General features: G+C 53.1%; 1 protein-coding gene across 1 annotated transcript; it reads right to left on the bottom strand.

The window, feature by feature from the left end:
• Window positions 1-10,354: 10,354 nt before the first annotated feature.
• PDX1 (pancreatic and duodenal homeobox 1) lies at window positions 10,355-15,844 on the bottom strand. The gene is made up of 2 exons (XM_043602736.1): window positions 15,379-15,844; window positions 10,355-11,898 (listed from the first exon to the last, which is right to left on the bottom strand). Exons 1-2 carry the CDS (start codon window positions 15,779-15,781, stop codon window positions 11,453-11,455), a joined length of 849 nt encoding a protein of 282 aa, XP_043458671.1. The 5' UTR covers window positions 15,782-15,844; the 3' UTR covers window positions 10,355-11,452.
• Window positions 15,845-16,367: the final 523 nt, after the last annotated feature.

Raw genomic sequence — 16,367 nt, 5'->3', positions numbered from 1 at the left:
CTTTTCATTTTTGTTTTTTCTTTTCTTTTTTAATTTTTTTTAACGTTTTATTTATTTTTGAGACAGGGAGAGACAGAGCATGAACAGGGGAGGGTAGCAGAGAGGCAGACACAGAATCTGAAACAGGCTCCAGGCTCTGAGCTGTCAGCACAGAGCCCGACGCGGGGCTCGAACTCACGGACCGTGAGATCATGACCTGAGCCGAAGTCGGACGCTTAACCGACCGAGCCACCCAGGCGCTCCCATTTTTGTTTTTTCGTAAAGTTTTTTTTTTTTTTTTTTTTTTTTTTTTTATTTAAGCAATCTCGACCGAGCCACCCAGGCGCTCCCATTTTTGTTTTTTCGTAAAGTTTTTTTTTTTTTTTTTTTTTTTTTTTATTTAAGCAATCTCTACACTCAACATGCACTCAACGCGGGGCTTGAACTCATGACCTGAGATCAAGAGTTGAGAACTCTAGGGGCGCCTGGGTGGCTTAGCTGGTTAAGCGTCCGACTTCGGCTCAGGTCATGATCTGGCGGTTTGTGGATTCGAGCCCCACGTCGGGCTCTGTGCTGACCGCTCAGAGCCTGGAGCCTGTTTCAGATTCTGTGTCTCCCTCTCTCTCTCTCTCTCTCTCTCTGACCCTCCCCCGTTCATGCTCTGTCTCTCTCTGTCTCAAAAATAAATAAACGTTAAAAAAAAAAAAAAGAGTTGAGAACTCTATCCGCGGAGCCAGCCAGATGCTGTTCCACACCACTCCCCCTCTCATTTCTAGTCCTTCTCCCTCTAAAGAGGATTTGAGTTGGTTTCCAACAAAGGCACATAACAAAGGCACATACTGTATAGGACATTTAAAACAAAAAACTTAAAATAGTTGAAGTAAGGATCAAGCACCACTCAGAAGTGTTTGCAAAACTTTGGGAACCAAAGTAGAAACACATGTTATATTATGACTTAGTAGACATATATACACATGGCTGAAAAGTTTCATAAAGCAATACTTATGCTCACTAAGACGAACCCAGTCTGATATTTTCTGTTCTATTTTGTTCTATATATTTTATATTTTGTTTGTTCTATATTTTTTGTTCTATATTTATGTTTTTCGAGCTCTCATAACCCACTGAACTGACTTCATCAATGACTAAGAGGTTGCAAGCTACTGTGTGAAAACTGCTAATCTAGAGGAGGGGGAGATCATTACAGACAACATTTAGCGGTCATTTCCATATCAAAAAGTACTTTTCACACCCTTTGTTTTATTGAACTCTCACAACAAGCCTGTGAGGTGGGTGTTTCCCCCAACTCACCAATGAGAAAACAGATTTAAAGTAAACCAAGCCAGGCTCGCAGTTCTAAAGAGTAATGAATGGTCAATACAGAACTAGAAGTCAATTTTTCTGGTTGAAAATCCCAAACTTCCTCAACATGCTATGCTAGAATGAGAGACATAGTTACTTTGAGCTCTAATTTTATTTTTATTTTTTTATTTAATTTTTTTAACATGTATTCATTTTTGAGAGACAGCGAGATAGAGTGTGAGTGGGGGAGGGGCAGAGAGAGAGAGGGAGACACAGACTGGGAAGCAGGCTCCAGGCTCCGAGCTGTCAGCCCAGAGCCCAACGCGGGGCTCGAACTCACAGACTCAGAGATCATGACCTGAGCTGAAGTTGGACGCCCAACCGATTGAGCCACCCAGGTGCCCCTGAACAGCAATTTTGGGTTTGAGGTTTTTTCTAGAAAAGGCAGATGATGAGTTGTACGGTGCTCATGGTCTGAGGAAAGCAAGCACACAAATTTATCTGAACAAGTCTCCCAGAATGAAATCCAAGGACATGGGCTCCCTACCTGGACTATGTGTAAGTATTGTTTCCATATGTGTTTTTTCGCAGAAAACACCAAATTATTATGACAATTTTTATACAGACTCTTGGCAACTGGTGGAGATTGCGAGCTGTCCCTGGTATTCATTCCACTCTTCCTCCTTTAATGTTCTCCCTTCCCATTTTTTTAAAGTTTATTTATTTATTTTGAGAGAGAGAGAGAGCAGGGGAGGGGCAAGCAGGCTCCGAGTTGCCAGCACAGAGTCCGAGTCTGATGTGGGGCTCGAACCCGCAAACTGGCGTCATGGCCTAAGCAGAAGTCAAGAGCTGGATGCTTAACCGACTGAGCCACCCAGGTGGTCCCCCTCCCATTTTTTTTTTTTAATTTTTTTTTCCTTTTTTTTTCAACGTTTTTATTTTATTTTTGGGACAGAGCAAGACAGAGCATGAACGGGGGAGGGGCAGAGAGAGAGAGGGAGACACAGAACCGGAAACAGGCTCCAGGCGCCGAGCCATCATCAGCCCAGAGCCCGACGCGGGGCTCGAACTCCCGGACCGCGAGATCGTGACCTGGCTGAAGTCGGAAGCTGAGTCGACTGCGCCACCCAGGCGCCCCTCCCCCTCCCATTTTTAATTAGACAAATGGCCATCTAGAATGAAGACCCCATTTTCCAGCCTGCTGTACAGGTAGCTAAGTCTTGTTAATAAAGTGTAAGCAAGAGGGGTGTAACTTTCCTCAAGTGTCACTAAAGGGAACTGTATGCATTATCCATTGTTGTCACAGCAAGTCAGCGCACATTTAAAAGCTTAAAACGACACAAATTTATTATCTCCCAGTCTCCTTGGGTGAAATGCCCCCTTTGGCTCGCACAATTCTCTGCTCCAGGGTTCAAATGGTTAAAATTAAGTTGCTGGCCAAATGGGCTCTTCTAGGAAGGCTTTGGGAACAACTCAGGTTCTTGGCACAATGTAGGTGCTCACGTTGTAGGACCGAGGTCCCCATTTTCTTGCCAATTATCACCTGGCGGCATCCCTTAACTCCCAGAAGCCTCTCTCCAGTCCTTGCACCTGGGTCTCTACACCCTAGAGGTAGCAACAGCGTATCACATCCTCTCACACTTGGAAACTCTGACTCTCCCTTCTGCTGCATATCTTGGATTCCGAGCTAGAGGAAGTTCTCTGCTTTTAAGGGTTTATACGATCAGATTGGGCCTACCAGGTAATCCGGGATGATTTCCTTATTTTGAGGTTCCCTAACTTAATTACATCTGTAAAATCCCTTTTGCCCTGTTACAGAACATACTTACAGGTTCAAGGGATTCCAGGGGGGACATCTTTCAGTGATCAAGGGCTTACCCTTCTTTGTTTCTTTCCTGCTGCTGCTCAGAAAGTGGGGGTCATAGCTGGAGTGTCATATGGGACAGTGAAATCAGGGCCACAGTTTAGGGGTAGCGGAAAGAGAAGCCAACGTAGCCTGAGTCCCAGACAACTCTGGAGCAATAGTCCAGTCCTCGATTATCTACCTCCAGACTTCCATGTAGGAGGGAAATTAACTTCATTCGTCAGCCACTGCTATTTGTGGTTTCTATCGGTCACTGCCAGAGGTAGCCAATACACTAACATCTAAGGAAATGGCTTATTAAGGGGTCCTGGGATGATCACCTATTCTTGGGGGCCTAGGGACCCCTGAACAAATTTCACCTAAAGATTTTTGATTTTTGTCATCTCTACACCCAACACGGGGCTTGAACCAACCATCAGACTATCCCTAAGTTAGATAAACATGTGTGCTGTGGGATGCCTGGGCAGCTCAGTCAGTTGAGCACCTGACTCTTGATTTTGGCTCAGGTCGTAGGATCGAGGCCCGCGTCAGGCTCTGCTCTGACTGTGGAGACTGCTTGAGATTCGCCCTTTTTCTCCCTCTGCCCCCTCCCCCACCCATGCTTGTTCTCTCTCTCTCTCAAATTAAGAACATAATAATAAACAAACGTGTCCTTTACACATAAAGCTAGCTGAATTTGGGCATCAGTCAGCGTGGCTGGCTTTGCCTCTGTGTTTTATAGAGTTGTTGGCCTATTTTCTCCCACTGGTCAGCACCAATGTGACTTTTCAGGCCAGACGCTGTCATGAGAAGCCAGGAGAAGATCCAGCTACCCCTATCAGGGGAAGATCTGAGGACATCCGGGAAAAGGGACACCTTTACTTTGGGTCACTGTTGTTGTCTCCTCTGGGCTCCACTGTCCCTGCTCTAGTGGGACAAGAAAGACCTCAGCTTCAAGGGGCGCCTGGGTGGCTCGGTCGGTTAAGCGTCCAACTTCAGCTCAGGTCATGATCTCGCGGTTCGTGGGTTCGAGCCCCGCGTCGGGCTCTGTGCTGACAGCTCAGCTCTTCTCATACAGTATTCTGTTTCACCCTCGCGACAATCACATGGGATGGGATTATCCCTCATTCACAGGTGAGTTGACAGGCTCAAAGGGATTAAGTTATTTGCCCTGTTTCAGAAGGGTAGTAAATAGTGGAGGCAGAACTAGAAGTTAAACCCTACCCAGGGTGCTGAGAAACAGCACTTTAAACTTCCAGATCTGTCCAGGGAGCCTTCGCTTTCTCCTCCGTTGGATCCATGGGGCATTGATGACAAAAGCCAGCATGAAAGTTGGCTTGTGCTTTTCCCAAATCTGTTTGTTTGTATCTTTGTGAGAGGGCCCCTTCATCCAGAGGAGGGATAATCTACTCTGCAACACTTCTGACCTAGAAAATTAGTCTTTCAACATTAAATGGAGATAAGACATGCATTTACTATTGCAATAAATTCAGTTATCTAGTATTTTCACCTAAAAAACATCTTGGAGATTATTTTGTACATTTTATTGGGTTTCTTGAGCTATGGAAGGGGGAACAGCTCCATGGGATATATTGATTTCAAACTGGCAGTGTTTTCACACATATCTAGAAATGTGAAGCTTCTGGATTTTTCAGGGCATGTATAAATAGGATAATTTTTCAGGCTCTTAGGACTTGGAGATGACTCACTGAGAATTCAAGAAAACACTAGAATTTATTCAGGTGATATAAATTACTCGCAGCAGGGGTGCCTGGGTGGCTCAGTCGGTTGGGCGGCCGACTTCGGCTCAGGTCATGATCTCGTGGTCCATGAGTTCGAGCCCCACGTCGGGCTCTGTGCTGACAGCTCAGAGCCTGGAGCCTGTTTCGGATTCTGTGTCTCCCTCTCTCTGACCCTCCCCCTTTCATGCTCTGTCTCTATCTCAAAAATAAATAAACGTTAAAAAATTTTTTTAAATTACTCACAGCAAAAAATACTGTAATAATTTTTATATGTGTAAATAATATGTGTAATACTGTAATAATTTTTACATGTGTATCACTGGAGGTAGAGTTGTGTGTGTTCTATAATGCAAAAAAGAATCTGATGATATAGCATATATTTAAGGTGTCCATATGGTCTGTGTTTAGGGAACGACTCCAAGCAAGTCAACTTAAAGTTGACTTATAAAATATCACTTAAGGTTTGAGCTATCTATCCTTTCAAAAGCCATGGCATCTTATGTAGAGAGAAAAATAATTTTGATGAAGAAAAGGAATAAAATTTTATTGTGCCCAACCTAGCTCATGATACGTAAATACAGTATACTTTAATATGGGGACTTGGCGTTGACAGGTTACCAGACCCATTTCAGCCAGCCACTTTCACTCTTAAAACAGTTACTGCGGGGCGCCTGGGTGGCGCAGTTGGTTAAGCGTCCGACTTCAGCCAGGTCATGATCTCGCGGTCCGGGAGTTCGAGCCCCGCGTCAGGCTCTGGGCTGATGGCTCGGAGCCTGGAGCCTGTTTCCGATTCTGTGTCTCCCTCTCTCTCTGCCCCTCCCCCGTTCATGCTGTGTTTCTCTCTGTCTCAAAAATAAATAAACGTTAAAAACAAAACAAAACAAAACAACAACAAAAAAAAACAGTTACTGCTAGCAGAACTTGACCTCCGTGTCCTACCCAGATGTTTCCTACCCAGAGTTGCCTGCAGCTCAGTTCCCCCTGCCCAAGCTGTCCCCAAGTAGCAATTTCCTGAAGGCTGGCTGCCGGCTTAGAGGCTATATATCACTCCTAGTCAGTTCCTCTTAAGGGAAGTCTTTCTGTTTCCCGCTGCCCTGCCTCAGTTTCCCTTTGGATCTACCCCCCCCCCCAATTTAGCTTGCCAGAATGGGTTTGAGTAAAATTTGATTTCAATGTTAACCCAGAAATTCCCTCTTCTGATCCTCTTTACTTGATTTTCAGAAGAGTTCCTAGATGATGCTGTTGAAGTACGGAAGACCTTAGTTGTGCATTTTTTTTTCTTAGGAAGGAACAAATAATAATTCCTTATAGTTTAGTAGTCAGCTCCCACCAAGCTTCCAAGCTGTGTACTTCTCAAGACAGCTTTTCCTGCTTTCAAACATTGTGTCAACACAAAGAATTGAGACCGTTACCTGAGTGGATGGTTTTGAGCAGACACTTGGAAGATAGCTGTGCTGGGCAGAAAAAACGAGTATAGAGGAGGGTGTCCCTGGTCCCCAGATACACATTGCCACCCACTTAAGACACTCTAACCATATGCACACAAACATACATAGGCATACTTAGGCAAAGATAGAGACTCACTCTAGCACACACAGCACACCGACATAGACACAAAGATCTGGAGAGAAAGAGAAGAGGGGAGAGAGAATGAGGGAATGGGAATATAAGAACAGGCAGATTTCATCAACTCGAAAGGACACAGCAATGCTTTGATTTCATTCCAACTTAAATGCTTTGAACTGAATTCCTTGCAGAGGAGATGGCGAGGGCGACAGGGCTAGACCAAGGGGGCTGAAATTAACGTGAGAGACCAAAACAGCCCTTGTGGTCCAAAAGGAGAACTTGGGGGAACTGAATAAGCTCCCATTTACTCAGGTAAGCTCACCAACAATCAGTTCAATCTCCGTGACGGCAGACACCATCCGGAGAAGAGGTGATCCGACTTCTCTTCCAGAAATGCCCAGCGCGCAGTAAGAGCCCCAAAACTGTTGCTGAATGCAATTGGGCACCGGTCCCGGATCGAAAGGTGCAAGCGAGTGACAGACAGCAAGCCTGTTAAAAACCACAGGCAGAGCCTGAAAATCATCACCAACCGTCAGATGTTGGTATTGCATGGCACGAGTTTTAGCTTTTAAGGTGAGAACTTCTTCGAGAAACTGTCAGGAAACCTACGGGAAGAGCTGTACCTCAGAAGCAAAGGAGATTTTTGTTTGCCGTGCACTCCTTCTGGCACTGCGCGACTGCGGCACTCTTCGCGAGGAGTCCCGAAGCTTCGGCCCCTGCTGCGTCGCGGGCGTGCTTTCCGGGGTTCTCCACCGCAACGCCCACTCTCTCGGCGGCTTAGAGAGAGGAGGGGAGGAAGTCGGTGTCGGGGGAGGAAGTCCGCGCTGAATTTTCCGAATCCCAGGACGGGCGCTTTTGACAGAGCTGGGAACCCTGCTGCAGAAGTAGGAGCGCCGGGGAGCGCTCCTTTTGGCCCCACCAGCGCGGAGCGGCGCTCCATCAACCTCGGGTAGTAGATTCCAGAAGCGCAGGGGGATGGCTGGGCTTGTGGCTCCAGGTTGCATGACCGTCGGGGTCTGTCTTGACGGGCGTGGAGGTGCAGGCGGGCGCTCCTGGGCTTGTCTGCGCCCCGAGCAGAGCCCCGCGGTCCCGGTTCCTGGAGCGCACTCCGCTCTCCTGGCGGGCGCGCACTTGCGCGCGGAACTGCGTACGGCTCTCCCGAGTCCCGCTCATCTTCCGCGCCGAGAACACTTGCCCTGAGGGCTTTCGAAGGCCACCGGTGCCTGTTTCCCGCAGGAGGGGGGCACGCCCAGCCAGAAGAGCAGAGGGAGGCTGACGGCCCCACCGGAGAGGCGGGTACCCGGGTCACCTCTGGAGTTCCGGGAGCTGGAGATCACTTGACTGGCAGAACGAAGCCCTTCTCGAGGCCCCGCTGGCTGGTTTGTTCTGTTTTGCTTTTTCCCAGCTCCAGGAAGGTCTCTCCTCACTCCAGTGACGAGGCTCTGTGCGGGGGCTTGGGCTTGGGGCTCCAAGCGCCCCGGCCCCTCCGGCCCACAGGTCGCCTCCAGTTGGCCAAGGGTGGCCACGCAGAGTCGGAGATTCACGCGTTGAGCCCCACGCGGGTCGCCCTCTGGGGCCTGACGTAGTACCCCCCCCCCCCCCACCGTGGCCAGAGGGGTCGGGACAAAGGCCCCCGCTCCGTTGGCGCCGCTCAGGTGGAGCGTCCAGAGGCACCCACGACCCGGGCGCCCGTTCCTCTTTCGTCCTCTCTTCCAGGCCCATCTGGCTAGCTGGGCTGCGCTCTTCGCTGCCTCCCCGGGGCCTCCCTGGAAGGCTGGCCTCTACCGGCAACATCACTGCGCCCCTGCCACTGTCCTCACCCCCACCGCGTGTACCGGCGCCTGGGAGCCGGGCTCGGGAATAAACACTCCAAAGACATGATCTCATTTAATCCCGTTAGGCGCCCATTTTATGGAAGAGGCAGCGGAGCATGAAGGGGTTAGCTCAAAGCCACGCCGAATTTTATTTTCCGGAATTCAGGCCGCGGGCGCGGGGACTTGAAAGCCGGAGTTCTTCCCCGCGGGCCGCACAGGCCCTGGCGGCGGGTCTCCGAGTCGCGGTGAGCGGCCCAGTTGCGCTTTCAGCGAAGCTTAGGGATCCCGCGCCCTGTCCTGGGCGGTTGGAGACCGCACGCCTGGCCCCGAGTCAGCACCTGCGCTCCCGGCCGCCCCCGGTGGCCCACACCTCTTCTCTCGCATCGGCGAGCCCTCCAGCCCGCGCGGAGAGGCCACGGTGCGGTCAGGACAGCGCGCGACATCGGGACGGGAGCCCCGGACAGGGAGGCGGGTTTGCTCGGGAGCCCTGGAGCCATCCCTGGCCTCCGAGGACCGGTCTCCGCGCCTCCACCGACCGGGCGGCTGAGCTTCAATTCAGCCGGTCCTCCCCACCCAGCGTCAGCTTCCCTCGTGTAAGATGGGGACCGTTTCACTTACCTGGCGAAGGTCGCTGTGGGAAAATCCAGAGTTTATTTATGAGGAAGGGAGTCGTAAAACTAGGAAGTGCCCGCTCGAGATCAGTGGTGATGCGAACAGGTCACATCATCAGCGACAGCGTGGGGATTTGTCAAAGGACAGGGGCTGCGAGGGCTGGCAAGGAGACTCGCGAATCTCTGCAGCCAGAAGCTCCCGGGCTCGCTTCTCAAAAGAATGATGTTGCCAAAACGGTGATGGGGAAGGAGGACTCTTTCCAGGTAGTGAATTTAAACACTTTACAGGCATTCTTTGGTTTAAATCTCACAACTTGGCCATGTAGTGTTCACTTCCACCTTATAGATGCGGAAATCGAGGCACAGAGTAGTTGAATCATTTTATCAAGGTCATGAGTCAGTATTTGAGGGACCCCGGGTTTGAAGGCAGATTTGCTTCACTCCAGAGCCCAGGCACGTGTGGAGAAGCTTTGGGCATGGTCATTGTCTCCCCAGTGAGACTTCTCACTGATGAGAAAGTTCCCCTTTCAGATCGACAGATTTCCTTTAAAAAATGTTTAAGTTTATTTTGAGAGAGAGGGAGCAAGTGAGTGCGAGTGGGTAGGGGCGGAAAGAGGGGAGAGAGAATCCCAAACAGGCTCTGTGCTGTCAATGTGGGGCAGGGGGAGGGGGGGTTTGGGCTCAATCTCGGGAACCTGGAGCTCATGACCTGAGCCAAAACCAAGTATCTGGATGCTTAACCGACTGAGCCACCCAGGTGCCCCTCTGTGGATCTCCTTTAATTTGGAGGGGCGTTAGGACTCAAATTCTTTCTTTCAACAAACAAACAAAACAAAACAAAAACTAAGCCCTGCTGTCCCTCTGCAAAAGAAAATACTAGCAACAGTTCCTGGGAGTGAGCCAGTGCCCCCCGAAGGTGGGAGCACTCAGGTGCCCTTAGGTGCCCAGCTGCGGGAGGAGCAGGGTGGGCCCAGAGATTAGAAGCCTGCTAAATCAGGGCCTGTTTGCTCCTAATACAAGACACTGTCAACCTTGGGGCTCCAGGGGTGGAGACTCATCCAAAGCAACACTTCCTTCAGAAGAACCGCCGAGAAGGCCCTTGACCCAGACCTCTGTTTGGGGAGGCAAGAGACCCCGCCAAGGCCTTGGCCAGCTGAGAGTGTTTCCTTGGCTGCTGCGTGGCCCAGGATGGGCTGCTCTTGGTTCTGTGCCATGCACAGCCAGTGGCACTTAGAACCCCTCCACGCGTCTGGGCTACACTGCCTGAGAGATTCATCTTCAGTAGTGACACAAGTTAAAAATGAAACCAAACTGAACATTCAACCAGCTCATATGCTGCCCCAACCTCAAACCCAGACGTAGTACTTCTAAATTGCTCCTTTCCCCCTGGTTAGTACCAAAAAATAAAATAAAAACACGCTGCTTTAATTTTTGAAGTGAAATGGAATCGGTGCGTGGCAAAGGCCTGAGACAAAGCGAGGAAAATGAGTGTGCATCTCTTTTCCATGTGATCTGTATTTATTAATCCTTTTCCACAAACACCACCTGACCACGGGGCCCAGACCCTGAAGCAAGCAGCTGACCTGTTAGGTAACTTTAAAACTTTAAATAAAAATAATCAGTTTTCAAACTCCCCAACCACATACGTTTTCATCATTTCTAAAGATGTGGAAATCAAGGGTCTCTGCAAATAGTTTCCAAGGTGGGCCGGGCCACGCTGCTTGCCTTTCGGATTAGCCTCCCTTGCCCTGAGACTGGGAAGCAAATCCACATAGATTTAGCTCCAAATATCTTCAGTTTAGTGAAGGCTCAGGGGCCATCTTTCTCCCCCAGTCCCTTGCTCTAGGCCCACCTCCACCTGTCTTCTCTCCAAGCATTGGCCAGACTGCATGTGCAGGGACTCTGGCACCCTTCTGCCCCAGCCCTGCTGTTGCCCAGCCATCCTTGCAAGATGTTCTGTTCTCTTCTTTGGAGGAAAGAGATGCGGATTGAAGGATAGGAGCTGGTGAGGTATGTGGCTATACTCAAAGGATTTTTAAAAAGTAAGAGGAAGTTGGGGAGGAGGAAGAGGCCGGAGGATTATTCTAATCCATGGGCATCAATTTCACTAGGTCTTTGAAGCCTTGGAGGTTTCCTCTCCGTCATTTCTAAGCATTAAGGCAGAAGCCCAAGTAAAACGGGCTGTTTTAGGGCAGATTAAGGCACTCCAGCTTGCCTGCGGTGTGTTGGGGGCGCATTCCAACTTGTAGTTTCTGTTGTTTTTTCTTGAGCTGGTTTCTCTAAAGAGGTCCACGGTTCTGGAGCGCTAGGAGCTGCACAGCAGCGGCAGGTGTCGCCAATCCGACAGTATCACCCGAAGAGGCCCCAGATATTACCGAAAACCTCTCTTCTCCTTCCAGAAGGTCTGCCGGCATCTCCCCCAAGGTGCCCCGATTGGCACAGGCACCCGAGAACGCGAGTTCTCCCCTTCTGTCTGGGGTGGCCTCCCCCCTTTGAACGGCCAGGGCTGGTTGTCCACACCCAGGGTCCTACTCCTACCCTCCCCCCTTCTTTACCAGTGGTCAAAGCCTCCTGGCAAGGAGGAGCCCCCGTCTCTCACCGGGGTTCCTGTGGCCGCAGGGGCGCGACACTGGAGGGCTGCGGCGACGCGCTAAGGCCAGGTGGCAGGCGGCCTTCTCGGGCGGCGGCGGGGACGGCCGGCGGCACGGCACCACCGGGGGGCAGCGGTGGCGGCAGCGCCAGCAGCTCTTCGCCCGAGGTCACTGCGCAGTCTTGCTCGGGTTCCGCATCCGCGCCACCCCCGGCCGCTGTCCCGCAGCTGCGTTTCTTGTCCTCCTCCTTTTTCCATTTCATGCGGCGGTTTTGGAACCAGATCTTGATGTGTCTCTCGGTCAAGTTCAGCATGACGGCCAGCTCCACCCTGCGCGGCCTCGAGATGTATTTGTTGAACAGGAACTCCTTCTCCAGCTCCAGCAGCTGCGCGCGAGTGTAGGCAGTGCGTGTCCGTTTGTTTTCCTCTGGCTCTGCAACATAGGCGCCGCCTGTGGGCGACAGGGCACGTGAGTGTGGTCCCTCGACCCCTGGCCCCACCCACGCAGCCCAACACTGAAGCCCCCGTCCTGGGAGTCCTGGTCCTCCCAGCTGTTCCTGCCACCGAGCCTCAACTTCCTGTCCCAGAGCTCAGTCTGGCCTCAAGCGGACTTTCTCCAGTAAAGGTCCCCTTTTCTTGGAGGTCAAAGCTGTGCGGGGCTCTCAGGCTCTCTCTGGGAGCAGGCCGTGGGCTCTACGAATCGTGGCTCTTCGGTGGCTTCACTCGGCCAGCGTTCAGGTTGATGGTCATTAAAATGCCCACAATAGTTATCCAAACGTACCCGATTCTACAAAGGCAATAAAGTGCCTTTAATATAAGACTTAACCCCCCCCCCAGCTTTCTGATGGTCACCCACACAGTAAGAATACATTTCAGAGCATTACCTGTTTCACACACTGACACAGAACTGACCCCCAAAAGTTCAGAACATAAAACCAAGCAATCTTTATCACATACGATACACCTAATTTTTCCCATTGTTTACTATTTTGTTTTTTTTTTTAAAGGTCTCAGCTCAGTTAATTGCTTTCACGACCAACTTGTAAGTACAACCCTCAGTGTGAAAAAAGCCTTGAGCTAATAAAAACCCTGATCTCATGACATATATTGTTATATCTGACTATTATCTCTCTAGTAGTAATATTGTTATAATCGTGCCCGACTCCAGAGCTGGTAAATTCTTCTACAATTGTTTTAACCTCTGCCCAGGCCCTGGAGAAGGGAAACTATTCTGGGCCCGGAGGAACGTCCCTGTCAGCCCTGGCCTCCGTGTTCTGGGCCCCAAATGCTGGCAAAGGTGAGGGGAGCCTTGGGGTCCCGCTGGGAGCGGAGAGCCTCACACCGGACGGGGTTGGAGTCGCAGGCTCTATTCCAGCTCCTAGCCCAGGCCCAAGGAAGCAGCAGCTGGCCCACACGCCTGCTGTTCGTCGCTGTGCACCAGGTCCTGAACTTTTCCTTTTTCTGCCAGGTACCGACTGCACCCCCAGGCGCAGACTTCGTGGAAGCTAAGTTTCACTAAACACTCTAGGAAGAGGCCTAAATCTGCCTGTTTTAGGGCGGAGTCTAGGATATTTCTCCTGTGACTGTTAGGAAGCTTTAGGCGATTGAAAAAGCTAGTGCGTGTGTTTGGAGGGGAGAGGGTTTATTAGGTGGGAGAACTAGGCCCGCTCTCCCCCAGGCCAAAAGGAGGCGCCCAGAATCCAAGGCTTGGGCAGAGTCAGCAGACGAGTCCCACTCCCTGGGGAGCATTTCCAGAGTCTTATGCTTCTAAGCTTTCCTTGGCATAGGAGAGAGGAGAGGGAGCCTTAAAGGAGCGTTTAAAAAGGCCCTCTGAGGTTCTTAAATTCCATCCATAATCTCTTGGGACCACCCAAGGAGACCTATGCCCAGGACGGCTTGGCAGGGGATGCCGGCGGGTGGCCTTACTTAAGAAGATGTCAAGAGCCCCCTGGGTCTGCGCCCTTCCCTAAAGCTCAGGGGGAGGCAGTTTAGGGGCAAGCCTGCCAGCAAGGCTGCTACAATTCATTTTTTTAGGTCGTTTTCAAACGTGCCTACAGTATTGTTATTAGCATTCATATCTGTACTGCAAATGAGAACCCTCTGGTCACTTTACCCTTCCCAGGCGTTTGAAACCCCACAGGAGTGGACAGGCGAGTTCACGCACGCTTGAAGCTCCGCTCCTTAGAGAGTTTCCCGGGAGGACCTCGAGGTCGCAGGAGCACCCCAAAGGCAGCTTCCAGGCGAGGGGGGTCGGTCCCTTCTCCCTGAGCTGAGCTTGCAGCGGGTCAGAAAGCTCTGGCAAAGGGCTTTCCGGCCGGACTCTCCCACCGTAGGATGTTAGTTACCCTTTCAGGGTTTCCTTCACCCCAGGGCAAGGCGGACGATTAACCAATAGCATTTACCGTCTGGCTCCCAGGGCCCGCCCGAGCCCAGGCGCCACCAGAGCAGGGGTCACACCCCGGGGGTGGGAGGTGACCCCACTTTAGGCCTCGCTCGCCCTTTTCCCCCCCGAGGAAGCTGCAAGGACGGCCGGGAACGTGGGAAACGTGCGTCCTTAGGTCCCACCCTGGTCGAAGGACGTGGTCCTTCCGCCTCCCAAGAATCCCGCGTTTCCCAAGACTCCCCGGCCTGCGGCGGCCGACGCGCTGGGCCGCGTAAGGACGCAGTGGCGCGGGGCAGCGTCTGGCGCCCCCCTCGCCCCCGGCTGCGCGGTAGGTGGGGGAAGACTGCAGCCCAGCTGGGCCCTGTCCTGTCCTCGGACCCGCCCGGTCCTCACCACTCAGCCTTCACGAAAAAGTGAGCTAAGGGAGAGGCGAGCCCCGGGCACCCTGGGCGAGCCCGGGCCCCACAAAGCCCCGCCGGGCCGCGCCGGGGTCTGCGTCAGGCACGGGGAGGGCGGGCAGACGGGGCGCCGAGCCCCTTTCCCCCTACCCCCGACTGCTGGAAGGAAAAGAAAAGTCAACTATGCGCCATGCAGGTGTGACCAGAGGTGGCCCCGGCACGGAAGCGGTAGCAGCGTGTAGCGGCGCCCAGGCCGCGCCGGAACCTGCCGGCAGCTCCTGGCGGGGGAGGGGGCCTGGAGGCCGCTCCGCGTCTTCGCCTCGCGGCTCCGGGGAAGACCTTCTGCGACACGCCGGGCGCCTAGGGCCGCGGGGACACGGGGCTCACGCCTCCCCCGGCACAGCTGTTGCAAGAAGGGCATTCCTTCTTCAGATTTACTTCCTGGGAAGCAGCGCGGGGAGACCCCCTTCGAACGCTTCTGCTTGCTCAGATAGCGCACCAGCATGGAAGACGCCTCTCCCAGCTGCCTGCCTCCAGCCTGAGCGGCCCGGCCTCGGCCTGGCGGTGAGTACCCCCTCCCCGCCCCCTCCCCTCCGCGCCGAACATCTTCGCGGGCTTGATGCAGTTGTCTTCCCTGCTTTCCGGCATCCGCTGAGCGCCCCCGACACTGCCCGTCTCCTCTAATGACGGCTCCCGGGTGGGCTCAAGGCCACAGGGGCCCAGGACGCCAAAGGCACGCCCCGGCCCGGGTCGGGAGCATCCTAGGGTCTTGCTCGGCTTCCTAGACGCTCACGCCGTGGAGTCCTGGCCAGGTGGATCCCTCCAGTGGAGGAGGATCCCTCCGGAGGGTCAGAAGCCTGAGCTCAGCCAGGCCTTGGCTGGCTGGGGGAGCGCAGGCTGCTGGAGTTCAGCGTATAGATAGGGAAGGAAGGGTTTAAGCCCAGGAGGAGAGCTGAGTGGAAAAGACGCTCCAAAGGGGACCAGAAAGGCGCTTCTGCGCGGGATCGCCTCGTTGGCTCCATGTGGAGTTTAGTCCGACCCTGGGTTGTCCATAGGGGCTGGGAACGCGAACCGGTAGAGGGTCTTGGGGAGCCCTTCAGCCGGGACGGGAGCCGGTGAGGGGACTAAGGGGATGAGGGGCCGGACTTACCTGCCCAGTGGCCTTTCCACGCGTGAGCCTTGGTAGACTTCATCCACGGGAAAGGCAGCTGGACGCGGCCGGGCTCCTCCAGGGCGCCTGGCTCGGCTCCATCCGGGAAGGGCCCGGCCGGAGGGTGGGGGAGCGCGAGCTGAGCTGGGAGGTGGTGGTGGACGTGCGCCACCGCGGTGTCGTCGGCGAGGGGGGGCACCTCGTACGGGGAGATGTCCGGGGGGCTGCCCTGCTCCAGCGCGCCCAGGGTCGCCGGGAACGGGGGCGGCGGCGGCGGGGGCTGGCGGCCCATGTACAGACACGCGGGGGGACTGGCGCTGAACTCCGGCGCGGGGCCCCGCTGGTAGGCGCATGGGTCCTTGTAGAGCTGCGTAGCTGCATAGTACTGCTCCTCGCCGTTCATGGCTGCTGCCCGGGTTTGGAAGCCGGAGCCGGGGAGTCGGAGCTGTGTGGCCCTCCCGCTCCCGGCGCCACCCCCGCTAGCTTTGACAGCTCGGCTCCGCTCCGCAAGGGGACCCGCCACCGGCGGGGACAGGCGGGCCGGCCGCAGCGCAATAGGCTCCGCTGTGCCCCACGTGGCTCAGCCTGGGGCCATTATTGGCCTGGCCGACTGCCTTAAGAAGCCAGGCCCAGGTACCCAAGAGCACCTGCATTTGTTTCAATTTTCTCTCTCAGCTGAGTTTCCCCGCACACACCTGTAGGCCGAGCTGGCCGTGCGATCTGAAGTGGAGCGTTCGTGAAACTCTTCGAGCTTACGTTCAATCATAGAAATGTATATTTTTCATCATACTTTAAGTGGTCTGTTTTCCTTGTTTGTTTGATAATATACACAATACACTAATTCATTAATACAATTTATACAGATACACATGCCGAGGTTGTGCATTTAAACTTTTTTGTAACTGTTAGGGAGTACCGTAAAAAAAAAAAAAAAAAAGTTTGCAGACCCTAGCTCTATAGGAAGGACTTGGTCTTGTGTCTTATTTATG

This window comes from Prionailurus bengalensis, chromosome A1 (assembly GCF_016509475.1).
Source record: "Prionailurus bengalensis isolate Pbe53 chromosome A1, Fcat_Pben_1.1_paternal_pri, whole genome shotgun sequence".
NCBI classification, from domain to species: domain Eukaryota; kingdom Metazoa; phylum Chordata; class Mammalia; order Carnivora; family Felidae; genus Prionailurus; species Prionailurus bengalensis.
This window is presented reverse-complemented; position numbering and strand designations above follow the sequence as displayed.